At 39.0% G+C, this 27505-nt stretch overlaps 1 protein-coding gene across 1 annotated transcript in view; it reads left to right on the top strand.

Annotated features, from left to right (window-relative positions):
• ADAMTSL1 (ADAMTS like 1) overlaps positions 1 to 27505 on the top strand; it is a 312537-nt gene that overhangs the window by 119562 nt on the left and 165470 nt on the right. Inside the window, exon 3 of the mRNA XM_054289501.1 lies at positions 23214 to 23341. Within this exon, the coding sequence (XP_054145476.1) occupies positions 23214 to 23341 (128 nt within the window). The remainder of the gene's footprint in view (positions 1 to 23213; positions 23342 to 27505) is intronic.

Here is a 27505-nt window from a genome sequence, read left to right as displayed (position 1 = left end):
TGATAAAACAAACTATAATGCAGACTAAATATCATAACATTTAGGATTTTACTTCAATTTTCACCTGTTTTGGTTTTTCAAAGACCCTACTGAGTTCCTTTCCATTACTCCTGATTTCTTCCTTGAATAAGAGAAATATTGAGGCCCTTAAGATTCTATCATCTACTCACATGCCTGACTCAGTACAAACCAGTCAGATAAATCTACCAGAGACAATCATTCTTCAAATGTTTTTTAGAAGTGTTTCTGTGATGATTCAGTCCACATATGGATTTGAATTTTGAGTTGCCAACTGTCATGAATTCAAACTAGAATGTCACCACATCCTGCCAGTTGTAAACCCAAAAAATAAAAATATTTCATCTTTTCCCCTGTTTCTCTGATATTAAGAATATTTTCTGCCTCGCTTGAAAGGAAAATACTATCTGTCTTTTTTCACTGCTTCCTGTATTTCTACCATTTTGTAACTGTTTAATCCATCAAGTAGAAACTGCTGCTCTTTGCATAGTGAGCTGCGGTGCTGAGAAATTTAATATGGAACACAATAGCCTCCTAGTTATTAACATTATAATCTCTTCCAGCATTTTACTGGTTGCTTAAAAAACCATTTTTGTTACAACATAATAGTGCATTCATGGTCACAATTGTATACAGGTAGAAGTTGTTCTCTTTTCTCAAATATTTGCAAGAAACATAAACAAAAACCATATGTTTCAAATATTCCACTGAATACCTTTTTCCACCCCTACGTGTATGTTGCAGTGATTTGAGTACTCTGCTGTTTCAAAATCCTACCATTTGCTCTCATATTTTATAACATATTCTTTATCTTTCTATATTTTAAAATGTGTTTTGTCCCCTAACCTGAAGATTCCTCTTCCTCAACATGGACCTTCATATTTGCTCGATCTCTGTAATTGTCATAAGAACAATTCCAGCTTTCAAGTATGTCATTAGGTGTCTTTGTGCTAATAATCCTTGCTGTTTGTCTGCATTGCTAACCTTTATTAACTTGGCCAACTTGAGGGTAAGGGTTCTGTGCCTTTTGCTTAGAAAAACACATTGTGACTGAGTGGGTGTTCCAACCATGGAGCATCTTCACTATTGTTTTGATATTCAAAACCCTCTCACTAAGAAAGATTTCTCCAATGCTCAAATATCTTGCTGGCTCAACATTTCAAAGCATGCTTTGTGCTGTCCTGGCACTTTCATTAATTGCTAGCATAAGAGATGGGCCAAAACCCAAAGACTCTGTATCCAACCCCTCTCCTTCCTCCACACCTTCTCTTGTGGAAACTTTGGAAAGCTGAATACAGACACAGAGCTGAGTATTGCAAATTGGCCAAAACACAAATCCCACCTCCACCTCAGGGGTTTTCCGAATCCTGACCCAAAATGTACTTCCTAGTCTTATTTTTTGTCTCATTTCTTTGTAAGATTATTAAAACTTGCATTCTTCCCTTCATTATATTTTGGCAGTTTCACATGGTTTAGGTTCACTCATGATGGTCTGTGCCTGCTTATAGAATCTCAGTTTTGATAAGAAGAAAATGGAAATGTAATTGAATCTCATTTGCAATGCAAAAGGCCATATAAATAATTTCCTATGCTTTACTTCCATAGAAGGAAAAATGAGACAAGACAAGACAAAAGCCTTCTAAATTAGATGTTGAAAACCCTATGATTTTTTTTTGTTTGATTTGGGTTTGGTTTTATCAGTGAAGAAATTTATAACCCAACTGACTTCCAGATAAAAAAATATAAGTTCTGTTTCTGCAGTATTCAAAAGCAGTATCATCTGCCCCAAGTGCTGCTGTGTAATCTCTCTAAAATCACAGGCTTGATAGTTTGAATAATGAGACTTCTCATTAATTACATGTTTGCATATTCTGTCAGTGTCTGTTTTCTGGTTAATTTTTGCAAACAGCATGCCTAGAAACTTTCATGAAGAACAGAATTGATATCTGAAGTCAGGCCTATGATTTAAAAACATGACTGTTCATTGATTTTCAAGAGTTATTGACATAGAACAAGTCTCTTACTTGCGTGAAGTTTATTGCAAGATCTGGATGTTCTGTAAGGCAATGGAAATACTCTGCAATTAATGTCACTTTGCCATACATATTTAAGAGAGATTTACTTTCATGTGATTTCTCATGGAACTTAAGCACCATATGGGTCCATATAGCTAAGGCTGCTACTCTGCAACTTTAGTAATGTTGTACGATTCTGTCCTCTGTTAGTACCTTCATGTAAAATTATGGGTAAATTACTTAATCTCACTTAATCTTACTGTACTTAGAGTGCCCTGTTTTTACAACAGAAACTGATTATTTTCTGTGTTTTGTGGGCTGCTTGAAAAGCAAGGCAAGTTAAGTTTTAGAGCAAGCTGAGATACAGCACTGACTGGGAGGCAAAAGGCATGGAAAGAGTGGAGATAAGTAAGGCTTCTTGAAAAAGCTTCTGAAAGTAGACTTCAAAAGGAGCATACAGCAGCACAACAATACAGGAAACTGTCTTGTGTGAAGAAATAAGCCTGAGAAAGAAATTATGTTGGAAGAATTATATGTAAGTGGTTGCCTTTTTCACCTGGAATTCTCTGTCAAAACAGGAGGAGGAAGTAATTTTGCACCTCCTGTTGCAGAATTTCCCTATTTTGTTGTTGTAACTTAGGTTCTCAAGCATGTCAGTTCAAGATGTTTGGCTCATCCACTAAACTGCCACACCCTTACAATGAAAAAATTGAACATGATGTTAAATTGTTGTGAAAAAACCCTGCAGGAGTCTATAATAGTTTAGACATTTTGGTGAAATTTTGGTTTAGACTTTACTGCTGCCAAAGGTTTAGGTCTATTACTGAAATACAACAGATATCATCATTCGTAAGTATGATATGGTAAAAAACTAGCATGGAAGGGAGGAGTTCTCTATAGCTCATTACTTCAGTAAGTACAGTTAAATATCAAGAAAGAAGCAGCCTGCATATAGGAATTCACTCCAACTTTTTCCATTATTCCCATGGAGGAAGCAACTGTTCAGCTTCAATATTTAAAGCTTAAAGTGTTTCACATGGAAGCATCTCATAGGTCTGATTTCTGTTCAGCCAAACAAAATGGATAAAGCAATGTTACATATCATCCCTTTGTTGAGACCTCGTCTTACATTAGATGTGAGCGTTGAACACAGAGAGATCACAGCACACCTGTTCCTAAGTGGCACCATTTCACCCCAGGGCTCATGGCAACCTGCCTCCTGTAAAGGGCAAAGACCTGGTGAATCTGAAGGCTGAACTATGTATCTACTTCCCTGCTAGGGATGAATAAGGGATTTCTTATTGCTCAGAGCTGTATTGTTCCTCCTATCACTTTTGAGTCTTATCTCAAGTTGGATGTCTAGGTATAGGTTTGTATGCATCAGCACCTTAACCTTTGGGGAAAAGGGCTTTAATAATCTTACATCATGTATATCTAAATGAACTGTACCTAGACACTCCAGAATATTAGAGTCCTTCCAACTTTCATTCTAGTTTCTTTCACAGCCTTCGAAGGCATGGAGGAACACAAACACACACACACACATACACACGCATATAAATGCAAATCCTGTCTATATCTCCTTATAAAGCGTTTGTTCCCTCTCACTTCTCACTTTCCATATTTGCACAAGCTTCCAGGTTCCCAGAAATCAATCCGTGTTTACAATAGAAAAAAAATCTAAGAAAAACTGCTAATGAAAAAGTAGTAAAAATTTAAAAATTCCGTTTGCTACAGACTGTATGGCAAAAAAGAAGTCCAGATACCAAGAAGAGACAGGTGTCTTCTGAGTGACAATGGTAAGATATTTTCACCAGGGAGATCAGCTCCAAAGCTGAGTTCACTCTTTTCTGCCAGAAAGTATATTGATGTTAACAGGTTTTTTCTGCCTGCATGTGTGTTTTTCAAATTAAGTATCGTTAAATCTGTAGAGCTTAAAACACTGCTTCAGACACCCACCTTGGCTTCTACTTCCATTTCATATAATTTGTAATAGGTAGAGTGCAGTGTTGATTATGAATTCTGTTTCCTTCAAACAGATCCAAACAGATTTAATTTAACACCTTTCAGAGGTGAAGGAAAACTGGAATGAATAACCAATTCAAAAAGTGGAAGGTGCAATTTTCAGAACACATGTAGCAAGTATTTGTGCAATCTCCCTTGAGGTGGTGAATGACATGTATTTGTAAGGTCAGGGTTTGGAGGTGACATATTTGCATATATATACTCAGAAAGTGATGCTGAATACAATCCTAGATTCACCAATCTCCAGTACCAGTTTTTGCAAATGATTTTGAGTGTCTCAAGACTTCATCTGTAGCATTAAGATTTTGCTAAAAACAACCTCAGTCTTACTGGGGAAACAACAGTGCTGGGAGCATTAGGCACCATCCACACTAGGTAACATATCCCTTAAAGTTTCAGCTATTACTTCTGCTGCAGATAGCAGTCTTTTATTGCTCTGAATTCTTGTATTCCCTTGGGGTATATGACAGGGAAAATCTGGACGTGAACTGAGCCTGAGTTTTTGCACTCTTCAGGCAATATTACTTTGTTTAGAGCATCTTTTCCTTTTTATATATATGTGCATCCACAGAAGAAATACCACACTCCATACTCCCAAACTAGTGTTCCATATATAGAATATTGAATATGTCTTTCAGCAAGACAAGTAAATTAACCCCATACAAATGCATATATGCAGTATAATAAAGTCCTGGACCTAAACAGCAGGACATGGAGATGGGCTCTACAACCCATTCAGGCACTTCATGCCTTAATGTAATTTTTCAGTAAATCTACACTTCTTTTCTTTTTGTTGTTGTTGGGTTTTTGTGTTGTTTTTTTTTTTTACTTTTTTTCCCGTTATGAATAATTCAAATGAGCCTTTAGATAGATCCAATATAGCTCTGGAGAAATTGGCAGGTATTGGGCACAACTGCTCATTAAAGCTATAGGCAAGAATTTGAGTAGACCTTTCCCTTGGACTTGATTCATGTGTTTCCATTCCCTCAATTTCACTTTGATTTTTAAGTTCAACTATGTGCAGAAAAATGAAAGCCAAACTGTTGGAAGAATGTGGGTTTTTATTTATAGTGGTTTTTATTAAGAATATTTATGTAGTTTCATGAAAAAATTACACAGTTTGCATGAGTTCGTTGTGAAAACAAAATTCAAGCTGCATTTTAGATTCTGGTCTAAATTTTAAATGTACAACCAGAGTATCAGTCATGGCGAATTTCATGCATATTGTAATGCTATTATGAATACCATGCTGCTGTGCTAGTGATTAAACACATATCTTGAATAAAGAAAGCTCTTTAAAGTCACCTTTTTGACATGTCTGAACATTGCAGACTACATAATTTTGTAGCATTACTATAAGACATTCAACTCACTACAAGAAAGAAATTGAAGTTCTGGAGCACATCCAAAAAAGAGCAAGGGAGCTGGTGAAGAGCACAACTCCTGTGAGGAGCGGCTGAGGGAGCTGGGGGTGTTCAGCCTGGAGAAAAGGAAACTGAGGGGAGACCTTAACACTCTCTACAACTTTGAGTTAGTCACTTCTCCAAATAAACAAGGAGAAGAAGAAACAACCTCAAGCTGGAACAGCAGATGGTTAGATGCAATATTGGGAACTGAGGTGGTGTCAGGCTGTCCAGGGAAGCGGTTGAGTCACCATCCCTGGAGGTATTCAAAAGATGTGTGGACAGGGTGCTTAGGGGCATGGTTTATTGGTGGACTTGGCAGTGTTAAAGTAACATTTGGACTTGGTGATCTTCAAGGTTTTATCCAACCTAATGATTCTATGATTCTATTACATAATAAACTCCTATCTCCTGCCATCATTCTTCATGCAACATTCCCATCAGCTGTGATGGAGTTCTATGATCAGAAAACTGGCAGAATACATTGAATATAAATATAATCTCAAAAATATTAGTCCACCTTAGATGATACAGTTGTCTATTGAGGCTTCTCTACTGAAAAGAAGAATATCCCATACTTCATTTTAAAAAAGCCACATTTTCCAAAGTTTAACAAGAAACACAAAATGAGGCATTCAGAAATGGGTTTATGCAATGTTAGTGCAAAATATCCAGTTTAAAGTCAGATTAAGAAAAAAACAAAATAAACCACACAAATAAACCCAAACACATGGTTATGAAAACATCTTTGTCAGTTGTTCTATCCATTGTAAGTCATATAATCATAATTGCAGCATTTTTTTTCTCAAAAATAAAGCAGTCAAGATTCATCTATTCAATATTACAAATCTTACTGTTTGCATTTAAAAGTTTGTCTAGACAATTTCATTTACAGGAATTCCAGGAACTACTGTAAGTACTTCTCTAATTACCTTAGTCTTGTAGAAAAGGAAAAGAGTAAGGTGGAAAACATACAACAATAGCTAGGAGATGTATGGATAAAATCCTTTTGTGCAGCTCTCAGCGTATGTGTTGACTCTGCTGGTGAAGAAAAATATATGAGAGCTTTACTTTGGGGGGACAATGGTGTTATTTGTAAAAGGTACACTAGATTTTTAATAGATTTATATGTTGAGTTTCCTGAGTTTTAAAGGGCAACAGGAAAAGTCATAATTTCTCCATTGATGTCATCCTATGGTTGCTTCCTCACTTCTGATGGTGCAAAGTGGTCCATCCCTCACCTTTGCTCCATGAAAAAGTCACTGAAATTGCTGTAGAGATAGATAAGGATGTACTAGAGGAATATTGGAACCTGTTTCAAACCTTTTCTCATCCCTGCTTTGTTCAGTCCAGCTACTACATTTTCCATCATAGCGCCTTCCTACTGAGCCCCTTCAGTCTTTCAGGCCCTGCTTCCTCGCCTGCCAATTCCAAAGGTACCTGACCAAATGACTGCTGGGCAGTGAAGGTTGAAATCTGTTTCTTCCACTGTTCCTAATTACTTTAATTTCTTTTTTGAAATTTCATCTTCATTTCCTAAAGCCCATCTCCATCTACTTGGTATCTTTTCTATTTTGGCCTTCAGACGTCTTCAGTGTTTATGTTTCTGTTCCTGTTGTACAAAGCCAGACGCTTCTCCTATCTGACTTCTCAACATCTGTGACTCTTTTTCATTCTTCCACCCAGTTCTTTTTCTTTTACAAAGTCTGTAGCACTCTCCATCTGTTCATCCAGCTTTTCCCCCAGGCTGGTTTTAATTTCTACTGATGTGAAGTTCTTTTAAACAGTCTGTGGTCTACCCTTGCTCCTTTTTCCTTTCTGTCCCCAGTCCTGGCCCTTGGCAGAGTTTCCTTTTCCTTTGCTAGCTTCTGACTTCAGTCACTTTTAAGACTCATGGCTAGCATACTATTCTCCACCCCTAACACACATGTACCTTACTCTTCTCCATTGTCTGAGCTTGCTGACACGCCAGAATCATGACTTTCCTGGACTTTCTATATGCCCATCTGGATGTGATGTGCCCTGCAGCACCAAAATCTTGAGACTGCAAGGCATCCAGCTCAGGCCGATGTGGGAGAATGCCTAGGGCTTTTAGAAAATTCTTGGATTCAGTTTGCAATTTCTCCTTCAGAAAATAAAATAAACAGACAGTAAAAAAAAAAATTTAAAAATAAATGCTGGAGAATTCAGGCAATGCAGAATCATAGGCAGGCAAGCTAAATGAACTCTGAACAGACTGAGAGCAGTTGTTTGAAACTGCTATCTGTCAAATTAATACTTAAAAGGCAGAGTTCCCACCTTTCCTGAGGTGTGTGAGTCTTTGCCTTTCTGTGCAAAATTCTTCCTCCAGTAATCCCACTTTCCTTCCAATAGCTTAGGTTTTAAATTTCTCCAAAGAATAAGAATGTAGTTACAGAAAAGAGCGTCACCCGGCCTGTTGGAAACATTTTTGCTTCACAATTTTAAAGCGGAGTCAGACCTCTTTATTGCTGAGCAAACGGTCTAAAAGAGAGCACTTTTCTGTAAAGAATCGAGGCTTTAGCACACTGTGCGTCCTCCCTGGAGGATGTAAGCATTTTCCTATTGGTGCTTTTTATGGCATACGTTATGTATTGACACAGATTAAGTTTCCCTCCTGTCTTGAACAATGCACGCTCGGGAGGGCTACTGACCTAGCAGTAAGCGTGAACAGCTCATGGCGAGTGGTGGAGCGGAGCTCCGGGAGCTGCAGGCAGAGCACTCCGTTCAGCTATGCCATTCTGCCTCTCTCCTCCTACCACTCCTCCTCTCCCGCTCTCTTTTTCCTTCCCCTCTGTAGCTGTTACGCTTTCTCCAGACTTCTTGGCTTTATTGCGCTGCACGTCTGAGTAGCAGGAGGGGGATTGGCTGAACGCCGGCTCGGGGAGCGCTTCCCCGCAGCTCACGCCAACCCACCCACCCCCGGCAGGGTCAGGAAAGCGAGCGGGGCCGATGGAGCCGGAGAGGCGGCACTGAAGGCAGGCTTGCTGGCAACACGCTGAAGGCAGGCTGGCAGCTCGCTGAAGGCAGGCTTGCTTGCAGCACGCTGAAGGCAGGCTGGCAGTTCGCTAAAGGCAGGTTCGCAGCTCGCTGAGGGCAGGCTTGCTGAGGGCAGGCTGGCAGCACGCTGAAGGCAGGTTCGCAGCTCGCTGAGGGCAGGCTTGCTGGCGGCACGCTGAGGGCAGGCTTGCTGAGGGCAGGCTTGCAGCACGCTGAAGGCAGGCAGGCTTGCAGCACGCTGAGGGCAGCCTTGCAGCGAGCGGCTGGGGAGGTGCCAGCCGCCGGGCGAGCGCCTCACAGCTTGCGCGCCGCTGGGCGCAGGTCGGCGCCCGGGCCACGATGGAGCGCTGCCGCTGGACAGCCGCCGGCACCCTGCTTCTGGCTGCCCTCCTCCTGGTAAATGCCGTTTCTTTCCTAAAATACCTTCCGCCTGTAGCTGATACTGAATCTGTGCGCATATATGTGGGTGGGTATGTTTTTAATCTCTTAAAATCGCAGTTGGGGAGAGTTTGTTTTGAACAAGTCGTGTAAGTTTTATCCCGTCTGCAGCACTGCAGACTTGGAGCCTTGATACTGTGGGTTGATGCAGGTAGAACCAAGAAGTTGATGTTGGCAGCAGCTTTCTAAACTTCTAAATGACCTGTAAAGGGTGATTTAACTGCTTGGGATTCAGAAAGGAGCTGTTTCTCTGCTCTTTAAATCAAACTATATTGTGCTGTAATGTTCCTGGAATTTTCTTCCTTAAAAAAAAAAAAAAAAGTTTTTTTCTGCACATACAGAGAAAACAGGTACAGCATGTACTGAACTTTTTACTGAAACCAGCTTAAATGAGCTGTATTTCTGTACCTCATTACAGAGTCAAGTTTATACCAAACTTTGAAAGATAGGTTCTGTGATATCTGGTATACTTCAGAGCAGTAGACTTGATTATTTTCCTGCATACTTTCCCTGATTATCCTGATAGGATGCTTACAGCTGAAAGATGTACCTGTGCTGTTTGATTGACATTACATGTTCTCTTTTGACTAATACTTAATTTTATGAGTGGCGAGTTGCCAATCAGAACATCTGCAGAAAGGATATTAATATAAGTACACTTTTGATACCAGAGTCATCTTGTCACAGGTATATTGCCATTTTACTTGAATTTGATTGAATGCAGTAGTTCAAACAGCAAAGCATCATAAAGAAATACATTAATTTTATAGCAGATTCCATCTTATTTATCAGTGTCGACCAATCTGTAGTAATCATTGTAAACTAATCTCAACACAATTTTTAGTAAACCTCATGGAGAGCTAAACATTAGGATAACCCTGTTCAAAATACTTCTTTTAAATAATTGTATTATTAAAAAAAAAGGAACAGCTTTTTGGATATAGAGTCACTAAATACTATTTGAGCGCTAGAAATAAGAATGCTGTTTGTACTGTTCTAAAAGTCTTACTTTGTTTGAAAGTCTGTTTTCTATTTATAATACTGAATTCACACAAAAAGGCATAAAGTCAGCATAGATTCTCTTTCATGTATGAAAATGAGATGTTTATTACCTGATGACTGTAATAAGTCAGTAATGACTGAGACAGTCCTGCAGAACTAATTTAAGGAAGATCAACAGGAGATATTACTCCACAAGAATGTGTAAAGACTGTGGGATTTGGCCCCACATTAAGCTCATACTCATAATATTTGTATATCACTCTGCTGCTTGCAAATTAAGTTCTCAGTCCCTGATTCATGAAAATAAATAATGCATTCTGGTGCCAACTATTATGCATTATATTCCACATTATACCAGTTTTTACTTGTATGACTTACCCTGCCTTGAGATTTCCCCCCCACCTCCCACCAAATCTCTTTGTACCTTAAGAATAGTGATGTGAAGAAAGCTTAACTTTCTTTTTTGAATCAGGCCATTCTTTTGCTCCTTCCATAGTTCAGAAAATCTCTCACTTGCTTTCAGCAGGAGATTAGGTAAACATTCCAGTATTTGACTTACAGCTTGGCTAGAGATAGGGATAAGTTGTAGGATGCCTTGGTATAGCCGTTCCTACTGTAGTTTATTGGAGCATGGGATCACCATAGGCGTGGTAGAAAGCTCATAGATGTTCTTTGAGAGAAAAACAAGAAGTCATTAAATCAGGCTGTGACCTGGCTGTCAGCATCCTAGATGTTAGCCTTTAGCCAAGGAGACAGAATGAGTTTGAAATCCATGACAATCAGCATTTGGATTTTTGTGTATCACCTTGTATCTCTTCTAAAGGCCAATAACCATGAGCAGCAGCTTCTTGTCATGTGGCACTTCAGTAACATCAGCAAAAGTTCGCAGTTGTAAGCGCTTAGGTTACTCAATAAATGCTTACACTATTGGTCTTAGAATAATTTATCAGTTGTTCCTAAATTTTCAGTACGACTCCATAGAAGTAGCACCTAAATTCTTCACTCAGCATCATCGTCTCAGGAAGGAGGTTGCACAGCCCAGGCGCGAGTACAGCTGTGTGCATGTGATGCTAAGGCAATTGAGCCTTAGCGGCCTCACAGGCTGTGGCAAGTCCACAGGCAGCAACAGCAATAGCTCCTCCTCCTTCTCTCGCTGTCCGCTGCCTGGAGTGAGGTACTCCATTGGGGTTCTTAACCTTCTTCAGAAGAAATTGTATTCATTTTCAGTTGAGTGGTGCTTGAGTAAGGTCGCTGGGGATCCCTAGTGTATTTTTTAAACTGTCCTAAAACTTGCTCCGTACTCAGAGAACCAGCATTTATGTGGACTAAGTATTTTCATGGCTACTCTTAACAATCTGAGCCATAACACTGAGGTGCTTGTCTTGAAAAAGTGGTATGAAAATTTTCTCTTTCCAGAGAAAGACCAGATAGTTGTAAAATTTTGGTTATTGTTCCATGAACTTTTCATGCTAAGGAAATAACTATTTTTGAGTAACAAAAGAAAGAGCAGGCATTTTGTTCCAGAGATTTTCCTTTCTGTTAGTTTAAAAATAAAAGCCTAGCACAAGCAAATCACAGTTGTCTAACTCAAAGGAATGTGTCAAAACCAAAACCAGCCATGAGCTCAGACAAACTAGAAGTCAAATCACGTCATGTCAGAGGGACATTTAAACACATTTGCATTTGTTATTTGCATCTTTTCAGCAGCATTTTTTAGCTCTTTGTTACTGTTGTGACACTTACAGAAGTAACACTAGGGGCTATAATGAAGTACATGTGTTTTTCTGCAGGATTTCTTTCTTTTGCTGTGCTAATTTGTACATGGAAAATAGTCAAATACAATAGTCCATTCCTTCCAGGCTCTTTGGCATTACACTCCCCTATTATCTAACTGGATCTGTCTTGGATGACCACAAGCGCAATTAGGCAGTGAAATGAATATGTGTCTTGTTTACATCTGAATGTATAAAGCTTGACGGTTTTTCCTTTCATGTGTAGATAGGTCTACCTACTGCTGTGTCAGCTCGTCTGTCTCAGAAATTGTAGGTATATTAAAAGGGGGTTTTTTTCCAGTATGAGGTCCAAAGAACACAAATGGATTTTCATGCAGGATTATGTATACATACCAACTAGCATTTGCTCAGATTGGTTGGGTGAGGATGAACTGAAATGCAGAGTTCGGCTACACAAAGCTGAGATTTATTCATGTTACAAAATGAAAATATCTCACCAATGTGGTTTGTGGCCCATGCTGCTGTACTTCAGATATGTCATGTCTATAAAACGAAACCATTTCTTATAGGAAGGACTAGATGCTACTAAGTATGTATAATTTCTTCCTATATTACTCTAGAACTCTGTATTGGGGCATATTTTACTAGCCTCTTCCTTCAGATTCTTGAAGTGTAAAACTTTTTTCTTTTTTCTGCCAAATGCAGAAGCTTGCATGAGCTAAACTAAGGTTGTGTGATGAAAGTTTTTTTGGTTTTGGACTTCATTGAAAAGAAGTCAGCACTTTTGTAGGCTGTTGAGCTACTGGTCTGCTTCACCAGTGCCATTAAAGTTTAATGTATTCTTTCAATGACTTTGCTAGATTCATAGGGCTCCAAAAGAATAATAAAAGAAGGTGTGATATGACACTGTGGATAGTCTGAATGTGGTCACCTGTAGTCATGGGTCTGGACAACCTTCAATGTTCAGAAGGTTCATGAGTCAATGTAAAGTCTGAGAAGGCCACGTGACCAGAGAAATAATTCATCAGAAGAGAAGTATCAATCTCTGCATGGCTGAATTTTCACTGAAGCAAATAAAACCTTAATCCCTTGTAACTGTGTCATTAGGTGTCCAAATAAAACCTCATGGTTTCTGTTGTATTGTCAAATCTGCATACAGCAGTGTTGGTTCTATTTGCTTTTCTGTAGCTATTTTCTTAACTTTGTAAGAAAACTCAGAATTGTATGGGAAACAATTACATGGGGGGAAAATGGGAAATGGCAGTCTAAGGAAGAAAAAAGAATGGTAAGATCACCCTTATGGAAACAATTAAAAAGCTAAAGGTATTGGAAGAAAAAAGGGAAAACATACCAATCACCAGGTCCTATAATAATATGACTGGGAGCAGGAAAACTAAAAATAAATTATTTGTCTCAGCCCAAGCCAAGGACAGCCAAGTCTTCCCATCCAAAAATTGGCATGAAGTATTTATTTCATCAGAATATCGTACTGGGGTTTGAACCAAAACTTCTTCCTAACTCTTGAAAAGGAATGGCTTCTTCTTGAGCTTTTTGCATCACCTTATGGACAGCAGACTTGTCTTAACAGATGGCTGACCAGTTTTGCATACTCTAGGTGTTACAACATGTTCTAACTCTTAGAAGTCTGTAGAGGCAAAATGGGGGAAGTCAGAAAAGGACACATATTTTGTGGAATGAGATCTTCTCTTAGGTCTGTTATCCCGGTGTAGTGTTGAAAACAGACCAATAAAAGTCAAAGCTTAGTAAATCTGACCACTTGGACATCCTTCTATTTCAGGGAATGTAAATAATTTCATCATAAGTCTGAGATTTTCATCTATCATCTACCTTTTAAGTATCATCTTTAGAATTTAATTCCATGTATGACCACTTTTTTTCTTTTTCTGTAATAACTGAGCTTTTCCAAACTTCTTAAAAAAGTAGCTGAAGTGTGTCAAATTGGAAGGGGAGGGAAAGCAAGTGTGTATGTTTGTGAAATTTTGTTTTCTTACAAGGCCAGCATATGTACAAGTCTCAATAGTTTTGCCACCTGTGGATTTTTTGGTCACTGTTTATAGGGGCAGTCCTTCTAGCTGTGCAGAGAAATTAGTGGTATGTTCATTGATTCTACTGTACATTAATTTTCACATTGCTTCCACTTTAGTCTTCACTGCCTTTATGAAATCTCTTCCAAAGCTTCAAACTTTAAAATTTCTGCTTGTCAGAGACTTCTCATAGAGGAGGTTCAGCAGAGAGGGTGTCAGGGTAGAGGGGAAGGGTTGTGTGATAATGTAAGACATCCTGAAGTAAATTCCAAGAGTCCTCAAGAAATGAGACAGGAAATTATATGCAACTAATAATAAATTCAAACTGTCACATAAAATAAATATATTTGGTTTGTTTCCGTATGAATATACTGTGTGGGTGTTGAACTTCCCCTTCTAGCTTTGTTGGATATAATCTCAGTCCCTGTCTGAAGTTTGCCGGTATGTTGTTCACATTGTGTGCTGTATCAACAGAGCCAGATATGAAAGGAAATAAAGGAAGTAATAAGGTCTCCTACTGTTTTGATGCTGGCATCAGATGAGTGAATTAATTATTTATTTACTTACTAGTTTATTGAGATCCTGTATTTCTTTCAGTCTGAATTGTTAAAAGCATGAGTTGCTCAGGGCCCTTAACAAGCCCAAGGCTGTCTTATTGTAAATGTCTTTTGGATATGACATTTTCATACTTCCTGAAACTTTTTAAAAGAGAGAGGATTTTCAGGATTTTCATTCCTGTTGTATATCCAGTATGTCTCTTAAAGGTCCAGCCATGTTTTAAAAATGGAAGATCTGAGTTAGCTGAAGGGGAGAGGGAAGTATTGTAACAGAAATATGTAAAACAAAAACCTTGAGTTGCTGTGGCTTTAATTCTAAAATTCTGCCACTCCAAACTTTAGCAGTCTTGTCAGTCTCCAATGGGCTCATCCACCCATCAGTGCTGGTAAGCACCAGGTCAAGAGGGAGTGTCTGATCGCTTATGTTTGACAGCCTTGTGATAAGCTGAAGACGTAGAGAGAGATGCATATCCTTTTTGTAGCAAACTGGTTCAAAATGTGGATGTGTCTGTTTTGTTTTTTGAGTAAAGCAAGGGAAAAAATTCTCATCACATGGGATTAGAGGGCAGCATGAGAGGAGTCGCAGCAGCTTATGTCCTGTCAGTGTTTAGCCACTTCCATGTTGGCAGTTCAATGTAAATTCATGAAAAAAAAATTCAAACAAATCTGGTCCTTCTTTCCTGCCTTCCTTCCTGCCTCCCTGCCTTTCTTCCTGCCTTCTGCCTGTGTGCTTTCCTGACTCCATCCCTACTATTTTTAACACAAATATTTCCCTTTTGGTTTTCATGCCTCCACTGAGGCTTAATGTTTCAACTCCTTGTCATTAAAATAAGCACATATACATCTCCATGATGTAACTGAGGAAGATGGCAGACCATCAGAAGAACAGGAAGCTTAATTTGTTTTGAATGTAGCCCATAACTGTGGATGTTGCCTGAAATTGCACAAGTCTTCGGAATGTTCTCTTCCTTTGTCTGAAATGCCTCCTGACCAGAGTGTCATCTGCCTGTTGCAACCTGTGTCACCTTGCCTTAGTGCTGTGATCTGCTCCAGAGGCTGGGATGTCCTAGGTCTGAGTAAAAGCTATGCTGATCAAAATCTGTGCTGATGCAACGATGTCTTCAAGCTCAGACTGTCAGAACCAGGGTTTCTAAACCCAGACAAAATGCTATTTTGTGAGGGGGCTCACTGTGGAGTGTTGTGATCTCTACCAAAGGTTAGGTTAGGAGGGTGAATATATGAAGATTAAGGTCAGTTTACTGAAAAGGAAAATGGCCAATATAAATTTCTTCAATGTGAATGTCTTCTTCTTTGGAGACATGGTGGAGCTTTCAGTGTCAGGTGTGTCTTGACCACTCTTTATTGAAGCTGTTGAGCACAGCACAGCCAGCACACACTTTCATTTCTCACCACTTAGAAAACACTTGGCATGCAGTAGGCCTCATCACACGTTACAGTTTTACTTTTCTCTCATCTCCTTGCTGTGCGTCTTTTGTGCTTTTTCCCTGCCCACAATTCTTGCAACGTGGAAGACAAAACCGAAGTCCTGGAGTGCAAGATGCACTTTTGAACCGTGCTTTTGGGTGGGTTCCGAATTCTGAAAAGTGATTTCACCTATCCTGCATCTGAACCAGTCCTAGCCTTAAAAACCCTGAGTCAATAAGGCGACAAGTCTGAGGCTGAGCCAGCTTGGACTTGCTCTGTATTGGATCACCCATGCCTGGTGTTTACACCAGCACGGCAGGATTTAAATGCAACAGAATGTTGTAACTTCTGTCTGTGAGAGCAAGAAAAAAAACTTTTTTTTTTTGCGTTCTTGTTGGTCTCCTGATATGTATTTTCATATGGGTAAGAGGGGTGAGAGATAGGACTGATCTGAGGCTTATAAGGCGCTGTTATAAAATGTTACACAGAGCTCAGTGTGCGCATGTTGAAGTGATCTGGTGTCCGCTCCATCCTCTGCCAGCAACCCCCTTCCCCGCCCCTCCAGCTGGCTGCTGCCCTTCTGTGAGAAGAAATGAGCTCACATTTGGCACATTTCTCCTGGGATACAACTTCCAGTCCAGGTTTAGGAATGGTTGTTTAGCTCTTAATGTCCTGAGATGGCTGTTAATCGATTCATTCCCTGCTCTGTTGTTGCACACTGGAGGCTGTGTCCTCCCATACACAGCGCATCTATATGGATTGCTTCAGGGCTTTGGGAGTCCCTTGTGACCATAAGGACAGAAGTGGCAATGTTCTTATCTTTCTGAGATGAACTGATGTGTGGAGATACTGATGTAAGAGGGTACAGCTGTGTACAGCACTGAGACGACAGACACAGTGTTTTCAGGAACTCAGTGTGACGCTTCGTCCCATTACTTGTGCAATAGCCATATCAAGTCATGGTTAGGAAGGGATGTGAGGTTAGTGCCCTCTCAATAAACCTCTGCTTTCCTGTGCAAAAGGAAAGCATACTATATTTATCAATTTCTGTCCCCTTAGTAATGAGTCTGTCTTGCTGTTAAGAATAAGAGAGGACAAAAAGAAATACAGCACTGAAAAGGACTAACGCAGCAAATTTTTACCATTGTCCCCGAACTAAGCTAGCTCTGTGTGTATCAGGTGTTTTCCTTTAGGGTAAAGAGAAATCCACCTATTATTCTTTCCTTTTGTTCACAGGAGCAGAATAAGTACTGGGAAACTGCAAGAGTATCTTGGTGAGATTTCCTCTTCAATCCTCATCAAGGTGTCTTCCCCTATTTCTTTTAAGTGATGGATGCTTTGGGACAAGAAGAAAGAGTAAATTTAAAACTATCCAGAAAGAGATTTGGTTATTTTCTTTATTTCTTTTTAAGAGACTGAAATAATGAATCCTGGCCCATTTATCTGCACTAGAAAAATGTGAACATAATTACCCAAAGTTCAGAATACATGCTCACATGCCTGTGCTCCTGTGCCAGTGCCTTCCTGGGGGTTTGGAGACACTCAGATCAAGGGTTTCCTGTGCCAGGGGTTTTCCATAGGAAATACTCTCTTGATCCCCTCAGAAGCCTTTTCCTTTGACTTGCAAGTAAAAAGGAGGCAAAAATTCCTAAGTTAATTTACAAGACTGTGAGGCCTGGGGCAAGTGGGATGCTACTGTTCAGCTCACAGTTGCATTCCCGGTAGAAGGGAGCCACTATCCTCTAGGGAACTGGGGGGACAGTGTTCAAGGAATAGTCACTTTCACCTCAAGATTTCTGATGCTCACTGCAGCTGCTTTTCTTTCCAGGTTGTTCGCCAGGAAATACAGTGTTGTAGGAGTAGTTTGAACCTTTCCATAGGCATCCTTTTTATCTGGCCATATGGAACAGCATGCAGATGTTCATGGCAGCAATGGCACTTGCAGTTACTAGGCATCTCAGGTGCAGTGAACCACTCAGGTAGATTGGGTAAAAGAGCATCTTCTCTTTTCATTTTTTAACTTCTCTGAGAGCAGAACTTCCATTACTTTGGTAAGCATGTCAGGTAGGCAGGATTTTTTGGTTTGTGTGGTCCTTCTGGAGACTGACTGGTTGGCAGGTCTGGTGGCAGAAGTCCTTTTTTTGCTTTCACATGGGATACAGACAAGACAATGGGAAGACAAGCTATTTACCCTACCAGCTAAACAGTGTTCATCTGTCCTGACCCTAAATCTGACCTTTGGGAAAAGAAAATAGGTTGAAGTCATTGGTTGCTAAGGCTGACTTGGGCGCCTCTGGTTTCATGAGGCATGTGAAATGGAAAGATACCTACTTGGAACTCAAGAGCTATTGTCATGGGAAATCGTAGTGCTTCCAGGGAATCATGCTTCTCAGAAGGATGAGGCTTACTTTCCTAAGTCGTTTTGTCATTTTGGTACAGTTATTCTGGAAGAGTAGATGAGTTTTGGTCATACAGTACCATTTAAAGTGATGTTCAACTTTTTGCCTAGATAAATTAAACATTTTCTTTTTGTGCGTCGCAAACTTGATATGTCAGAATATTTTACCTATAAAATTTTCAAGATATTCACTTTGAAAAGTTGCAACAGTTAGTCAGAAATGTCTTCATGCTAACATTCTTTCCGGTGGCAATTACCAATATCAATTCAACTGGCTATGAATTTGTTCTGCCTTGCCTTTTTTCAAAAGCCAGAAATTTCCAAACAGTTTCCCACGTGGGCTTCCATCCAGTTGTTAGCTTGGATGGAATGCAATAAAGATACATAACATTGCGCAAATGAAATCTTATAAACCATACATTTACATTGGTTGAAGTTTTTTGAAGTTTTGAAATACATGGTTTTTATAAGGAGTTGAGGTCACTGGCCTTGTCCCATGCTGTTACTCACCTAGGGAAGTGCTGATAGCAGTTTCTTCCTGGTTTGCTGCAGACAGCCTTTCAGAACTGTGTGAAATATATATTTAATCTCAGTGACAAACTAACATCAAAGGATGCTCAAGGATTACTCAAAGAAGAATGTGTGGCTTGGCAAGAATTCATACAGGGATTCATTTGAACTTAGCTGAAAAGTCTGGGCAGAAAGACCATTACAGAAGAAAAAATACTAGTTTTCTGTCCCTAGCATGATATTTACAGTAGCTAAAGGCAAGTTTAGGCAGTGGCCTCAGAGGAGCCTTGCATATTGTCACTGACACTTCATCATACCCTGAAACAGTGGGGATATGATAAGAACCAGATGATATAAATTTATTAAGCAAACCAGTGGTTCATATTATCTGGGAAATAACTGGCCTAAATTCTGTATCAATGCTGTAGTCCAACAAGGGTTTAATTGCATTTTTCACTGTCTGTATTGCTGTTTAATCTAAGAAACACACTGGGTGCTTGAAAAAAGGACTTCAGCAGCCTTTTACTGAAAGAGGAGGAAAACTGGATGCCTCAGAACCAGAGGAGAAAGTAAACCACGTGATCTGTGTTTATACACACAGTCTTCTGTGTGGCACTGACAAATAGCTGGATTCTGTAGGGATAGCACTGTTCCAAACAAAATTTTAAATTCAATTCCAATATGTGACTAAGATTTATTTTAAGGTTAAACTTCTTTTGTAGACTTCAGGACATGAACAGGTCTCGCTGCTCTTCATTTTTCTCCTTCTATGCACCTACACACATGTGCACACTTATGCTTTTAAAAGAAACCTGGTTCTTATCAGGCATTCAGCTCATGGATGTCCGGGTAGGTGTTGTGACTTAAGGATGTGTGACACTTGTATTCCAGAATAGTCTAAATGAATTATGTGCACTGTAAGCAGAAAGGGTAGGAAGCACCACTGAGTATAACATGAATGCCTGACAACTCTTCAGTAAATTCAGAAATTACTATTAAACACTGAAGCTGGATTTTTTGAAGAATCAGGTTGGAGATCTGTCTCTGTTAGTCTTATCTGATTATGTCAGATTCCTTTTTGTTTGTATTATGAAAATTCCTTTTTTTGACTTGTAATTTAAAACTTTTTTTCTTTTACTTCTGTGAGCATCTTCACCTGAGTACCCTATCTACTGAGAGTGATTTCATTTTTTACACAGGATCCTTTTTGCTTTCTGGTCCAATAGCACAAGCTGTTCTTCATATTTCTCATTAGACAGCTCTTTGGGAGTGGGGTGGTAGATGCAGAATCACCATCAGATTAAGATGTGTATACTAAGATAGTAAGGGATTAAGGAAGATCTGGTTTTGATTAGTGCTAGCAGAATTATTTGTTTATAAAGGTCATCAATAAGCAAATTGCTTAAGGGTGGCATTTCTGAATTGATACTTATGATGTGAGGGCATCCTGAGTTGTCTCAACAAAGAAATGGATTTTTTCTGGGAAGCTGGGGCTGACATCCACCTAGATTTGACAGAAGGGGTAAGGAAGGTCTTCTGGTACCAGCAACAGGGCATAAGGAGCCTAGATGACTGCATTTTGCTTTTTTGACATACTCTGGATTTTGAGAACCACCAATCTGGAGTACCTCTGGCAGAGTAGAAGACGTTTTCTGTGATGGAACTGTTACTAAAAGAAAGATTTAGGTGGTGCCAGCTTTACTCTTTAAGGGCATATACTCCCCCCCTCTTTTTTTTTTTCTTCTCTTTACTATTTATGGCAGGATCTTCAGGGCTTTAAAGAAGTTTTGTAGGAGTTGTTCCACTGCAGAACTCTTGACTGCTACTTTAAAGTAAGATCTTGAGTTCATTTTGACAAAAGTGGGTAGCAGTTATTAACTGCCTATAAAAACTACTTTTGAAAAATCTGTGCTAGACAATGAATTCTTAGCTAGTAATTGTGTATATCTCCTTCAGAGCTGGAATAAATCTGTAATGGACAGTTGTTTTCTGATTTGAAACGACTTTTTTGGGTATTGCTAGAACTTCAAGCTCAATTTTCACTCACAGGAAGGAAAACACTCTACTTTCTTTAACATTAAACATGGATGGTGTTGAGATGAATTATGTTTATTCCACTTGTTAAAAGAAAACTTGGACCCTGTTCCAGGTTGAGATCACATGTTTTCTGGGAATATATAGGTCTTAAAGCAAATTTTGGAATGCAAGTAATAGGCTCACAGATCGCTTCTGGGTAGGATCACAATTTATGTCAGAAGAACTTGGACCCACAGAATGTCTAGCTGTGCTGATGCCTATCATATGTGGTGGAGTAAGAGTATTTGGTTCACGTGAGTTTACCTTGTAACCCTCTTAAATTATGTCTTTGAACTTTCAACCAAGGGTGAATGATCAGGTCATGCCCCCATCTGCAGTTTGAAGGTATTTGTTTTCCTATAAACTGGAAGCACCAACATGTATTTTTATTTTAAGAGAATAAAACTGTAAATATTCATTTTTACTTTATAAAAATTACTCTTCAAAAAGCAACCAGGTGAAATAACCTCAGTAAGTTGTCATGTCTTCTATCTCCAATGTAAATCTAGAGACTTAGTCACATATAGTCATAATCAGAATCTGATTGCTTATGAAACTTTAAGTTTTACATTTACCCTTGCAATTGCTGTGGGGTTTTTTGGTTTTTTGTTTTTGTTTTTTTGTTTTGTTTTGTTTTTGTTTTTTTTTTAAATAAAGCTAAGACAAAATGAGTGTGTAAAACACATTTATTAGACAGGTCCCAGATTATCTCTCACAGACTGAATTAATTTTCTTTTTTACTCATGAATAAAATTATTCAGGGCTGGTTCACCATATTTCATTACTACCATATTTCACTATATTTCATTGCTACTACTCAGCTTTACTGAAGGTGAAATTATTTCAGTGTTGAGTTATCTCTGTGTCTCAAATAATCCCTTAATGTTGCCAACAAACAGGAGGTCCTGGCTGATGGCACAGCATTGTCAGCTGGGCAAGGGAGGGGATTCTCCTGCTCTGCTCTGAGCTGGAGTGGTCTCACCTTGAGTGCTGAGGGCAGTTTTTGGGTGCCACAACATGAGAAAGACATTAAACTGTTGGAGAGCTCCAAAAGAGTGCAACAAAGACGGTGAAGGGCCTTGAAGAGAAGCCATGTGAGGAGCAGCTGAGGTCACTTGGTCTGTTCAGCCTGGAGAGGAGGAGACTGAGGGGAGACCTCATTGCAGTTACAACTTCCTTGTGAGGGGCAGGTGCTGATTTCTTCTCTGTTGTGACAGTGACAGCACCTGAGGGAATGGCCTGGAGATGTCAGGAGGAGGAGGAGATTTCGACTGGATATCCAGAAGAGGTTTTCACTGAGAGGATATTTGAACACTCTAAGAGGCTTCCTAGGGCAGTGGTCCCAGCACCAGCCTGACAGAGTTCAAGAAGTGTTTGGACAACGCTCTCAGGCACATGGTGTGACTCTTGGGGTGGCCAGTGCAGGGCCAGGAGTTGGACTTGATTATTCTGATGGGTGTTTTCCTACTCAGTATCTTCTGTGATGCTATGAAAGCTAAAGCTGTAACATGGGCCAGCAGTGATGCTTGTGGATGTTTTTGCTGTTTAAGTGTATCTTTAAAGTCTCACTCATGTCCTTGTTTTTCTCTCTCATTAATATCAAGTGCAGTTAGAACTGCTATTCACCAGGTGCTGGCCCATAGCACAAGTTTTGAAGGAGAACACTGCCTATCTCCATCAGACACATGCATTTTCGGTGCAACTTTGCTAGATTAGTCAGTTTTTCCAGCAAAAACATATTGCCCACTAAGGACAATATCTATCTATATGGTTAAATAATTTGTGTCCTTACGAATCTATGTTTCTGCGGTGCATTTGCATGAATGAAGATGAAATGCTGAGTATAGGTATGACTGCTTTATTTGAGACAGATACTGCTACATGTTTGTGACATATATGCTTATGACCAACATTCTGATGTTGTTAACTTCTGCTTTTCAGGGAATGAGCATTTTATTCTTTAAACTAGCAGACAGTAGGGATGAAACTGTTAGGGAAACTTTGTCCAGCAATTTTCATAGACCTTTAGACAGAGATGCGATGATAGTTCAAATTCCTCATGGTAAATGCATGAAAGTTATTATATAGAATGCCTTTTTAGCACGTTGATTCACTATGTTGTGTTTCAGTTTTTCCTTAGGAGCATTTTGGAAGGTTCCTTTCAATATGCCTTTTCATAGCCTCTAACACAGCAGCATAACTTCAGAGCACAATGTCTGATGTCTATAATACTCCATTTCTTAATCAGAAAAGATACTTTGTCTCACTGTTGTTCAAAGAGCTGTCTTAGAGCAGTCTTCACTAGCCTCAAACTGAGATGAAGTAGGATATTCAAAAGATTAAAGTGAATTCATACACCATTCACTACTAAGGAACTGTTGTCAACCAGTAGGCATGCCAGAGAGGAACAGATTTATTCAATTTATTCGGTACTTTTAATAACCAAAATGATATCCAGCAAAAAGAAAGGTTTAAACTAGCAGCAGAAGTTTTGATGCTTAAATGTTCTTTCCTGATTTCTTTTTTTTTTTCCCTTTTCCCTCTCCTCAGAGCTCCAGAACAGCTCGCTCTGAGGAGGACCGGGACTCGCTGTGGGATGCGTGGGGCTCGTGGAGCGAATGCTCGCGCACCTGCGGAGGAGGCGCCTCGTACTCACTGCGACGCTGCCTGAGCAGCAAGTAAGTGCCTGGATGTTTTCTACTTTATTGATGGAAAAATTCAACCTACTTACATCTGCCAGACCATAAGAAGCAACCAGTGGAAGTCTTGACCTACACTGAAATTTCCACCTTGTTGTCAAAAAATTATGGTAATGTTTTGGGTTTTGTTTTTTTTTTTAATTTGGGCAAGCAGCCAATGAGCTTGATAAGGAAGCACCCTTTAAAGTAAAGCAACAATCCACGGAGATAAAAAAGTGGTCTGGACAGCTTAAAAGGCTGCCAGCTTCTGAAGTTGAACTTCCCTCCACTTTCACCATTTAAGCAGTAAGAGTTGTCATGTGCTTGTACAAGAGTACAGATTATTCACTACATTTAGTACCCCACAGTCTCAGCCACCCTTGACATAAAAGCAACACATTAATCAAATGAGGCATCCTGAGCTATATAAGAAAGAGTAACAGTCCTACAAAGGATATCTTGCAAATTGAATTTCAGGTAGGAAATACTCCATACCAGCAAGGCCCCTCCCAGTAGAGATAAAATGCTCTGGTGCAAAGGTGAATTCCGGGTATTCATTCAGGCATCTGAGATTTTATTCCTACCCACTTACTAGCTTGCAATGCAAAAAGAACAACTCATTTGACATCTTTTCCACTCTGTACTTTATGTAAGTTTTATCTGCAAAATATTTCTAGCAAAAATTATTTCTATTTCCGTAAGGAAAAAAATTTACCTACAGTAAACATGGTATATGTGATAAATATTAACAGATTTCTGATAAATAATATGAAGGGAAACTCCAGACCCAACCTTTCTGGCTTATTGCCATTTCTGATACCTTATATATTGTAGGATAAAGAAATCTAATACAATTTTCCATCCCGCATACTTTGTTTCATATTTTTATTCATATGCTTGTAAAACTGATGTTAATATAACAAACAGCGGCCATACAGTCCAAATAATTTCCTCTGTCTGACACTTTAATATGTGATGTTGTTTAGTGAAGACAGGAAACAGCACAAGGCATTGAACATAACACCAGAATAGGATATTGTGTATTTTAGCTTTATCTCTGAACAGTCTCTTAGTAGCCCCATTTATTGAGTTGACTGTGCGCAAAAGTCTGTTGGGAGAAAAGATAGGCAAAGGTATCTGTTGAAATAAGTGGAAAACCAGTACTTTGCTATTGCATTCCCATGGATTAAAAAAAAAATAAAATTGATTTTCAACGTAGGACCAGATTCTAATACCTTGTTAGCTTCATGGCCAGTTGTTTCATCGCCAGTTAGTTTGAGGCCAGTTGCATTCACCTCAAAATTGAAATTTCAGAGACAGGAACTTAATTTTAATCACCATATATCGTTTTCCATACTTAAAAAAAAAAAAAAAAAGACTGTCAGTATGTTATTTTAATGTAAACGTGAAGCCAGACATACCGGGAGATCTGGGGACACTGAGCAATAGGTGCTTTCTTTCCTCCTTCATGAGAACTGTCTCTGTAGGTTCTAGAGGGCAGTCTTGGAGTTCCAAATAGTAGTAGCAGGTGTCACAGTATGTGACAATGTGAGTAAAAATCATTTCTTCTGGACTCCCTTTGACTCTTGTGCTGTTCAGGACAACCCTGAACCTTAATGAGGGGAACAGGGAATAACCTCATAAATCACACAAAATTAGGTTTCATCCATGACCTTTCCACTGCCCCTTGAGGACACAAGCAATGCTTCCTGCCTTAAGAAACCAACCACAAACTATGACCCATTCAGACATTGAAACCTGCAATTTCTGGGATAGGAAGTGGGGAGTTAATTAGGTGTGTGGCATTTGGTAGCCAGTAGCAATAAATCATAAATAGTAACTTTTGTCCTGGAATTAGCACTCTCTCAAATGTGCAATAATTTTTCATTTTTCCTGGTCTACATGCAACTGTTAATTAATTAAGGGGTTTAAATGATTAATTTTTCTGCTAAGCAAGCATTTTAAGGTGCTAACTCAGAGTGGGAGCAAAGTAAAGAAACTCATCAAAGGTTTCCAAATAAATTCACAGGAGTATTTCAAAGCTGTCAAGGTTTGACCAGAATGTCCATGTTTGAGAGAGAATTTCTTGGTCAGTACAGTTTATTTGTTGTGTGTAATTTCACTGCAGCTTGAAGGAATATAGTAGATTCTTCTGGCAAATGAAAACTGGCAACACATTTAGAACAAATTGGAACAAATTAATCCTAAATATTTCTCATCCTGGGAGGAATGCTTTAATGCCTTGTATCTTTTAGTTCTGTATGAGATGACTTTCAGAGCATCACATGAATAGAGAGAGCTTGGTGCATCAGTTTTGAAAAAATGCAAAGACTAATTGCCCATTCCTAAACACCATTAATATATATAGCTAAATAAAGGAAACCAGCTTTCTTTCCAGCTTTTATTTGCCAAAGTTATGTTCGTGCTTGTGTTGTTTGTTTTGGGAACATGTTTTGCATTAGTCCTTCACAGCTGTGATGAAAGAATGGAAAGTGTTAGTGAAAAATTCTGTATTCTTGTGTTTTAAATAGCAAAAATTTCAGGGTAATGGCTGTTTAGCAGTACATTTCATTAGAACAACTGGTTCTGATTATGCTAAGGACATTATGCTAGTGATATAAATACACATGCCAGTCACACAAGCAGACAGGGGTTGTTCATGTCTTCATGCTGACAGCAAGCACTGGGTCACTCCAAGGACAGAATGCACCCCAGGAAAATAAACTTTTATAAATTAGACTACCAAAACTCAAAAGATTACACTTTTCATGCTCTTTAGTCACATTAACTCTTTATAACTTCTGATATTGTTGTTATTTACACAAAAGGACAGACCCCCTTTAAATGTTACTGGGTTTTGCCTCAACTCACTTGAAGGTGAACCTCCTTGACTAATTATATATTAGGTGGAGGGGTAACCATTTTTATAATTTTATAATGTTTTGCCCTTCTGTTTCCCTATTTTTTTTTTGATGACCGGCCATGCAGCCCTACTCAATAAAACCTGTACAGAGAGGAACCATAGACCACTCCTATTTTTCTTGAGCACTTGAGCACTACCAGCACTTGAGCTTCTACAGGGAACCAGGTTTTGTTAGGTATTGGCTGCTTTGGATACATACATTATGGAAATACAGGTAGAGAGGCACTGCATTATGGGGTTTGGCCTCTTGCTTAGAATCCAGCCCTTATTTGTTGCAACAAGTAAGAGTTGATTGCCCAGCACTGCTGGCATTTGTCTTCTAGCAAAGAGATTGATAATAACTCAGATATCTTCCATCCAGGTTTTAATATGTGTCCATATTGATTCAAGCAAACTCAAACAGAGTAATAATAAATATCTGAATTAGATACCTGAAATTCATGTGTATTTATTTCCTGTACTGGGATATATTTTCAAATTGTAAAAGAAATTATAAATTCTTTTATTCATTTGTTCACCCATACTGATCTAAAAATATTCTGTGTTTTCTGGAATTGTGTTTTTCGCATTGCTGAGTACTACAGTAATAGTGAGACCATTTTGCTCTGTCTAGGCTTGGCAAGAAGATAATTGTGATTCTTTTTCTCATCATCTTCCAAATTCACCGTCACTTTGTTTTAAAGTTAGGCTGCATGTAGCAAAATATAAGTGTGTCCTAGAGATTTGCAAACTGTTTTTTCATATAGTAGATATGTGATCTACTCATTAAACTGTATAGAAACCCTTCATTACTGTTGCTTCTGTTTATGAAAAAGCATGTGGCAGAGAATAGTTTGAGCATACAGCAGAGTGCTGAGATAGTTATGGAGTCCCAAGGTTACTGGAGCTGAGCTCAAGGGCCAAAATTTGATATCATCACTGGGAAATATTATAATTTTAAATGGAAAAATTGATATTATCTCTGGGAAATAATGTTTAAACTTCTGAATAGAGTGAAGGTTTTCCACCATTAAGTGAGGGGTTTATGTTTGGTAGCAGCAGAAGTTCAGCATTTACATTTTCATGACAAATTTCCCTCAGTATAAAAGTGTCCGAGATTAAAAAGAGAAAAAAAATGAGAACATCAATAGGGCAAAACAAACAAATGAAGAAAAGCACAGATTTAAAAACAAAATGGAACAAATGTGAGAGAGTTAATCCCAGCATTTTTCCTATGCTTCATGTTGTCTGTGTCACTTAAT

This window comes from Melozone crissalis, unplaced genomic scaffold (genome assembly GCF_028551555.1).
Source record: "Melozone crissalis strain CALT ecotype California unplaced genomic scaffold, PUWL_Pcris_2 ptg000005l_1, whole genome shotgun sequence".
Lineage (NCBI taxonomy): Eukaryota > Metazoa > Chordata > Aves > Passeriformes > Passerellidae > Melozone > Melozone crissalis.
The sequence above is the reverse complement of the archived record's forward strand: the minus strand, read 5'-3'. Positions and strand labels throughout refer to the sequence as shown.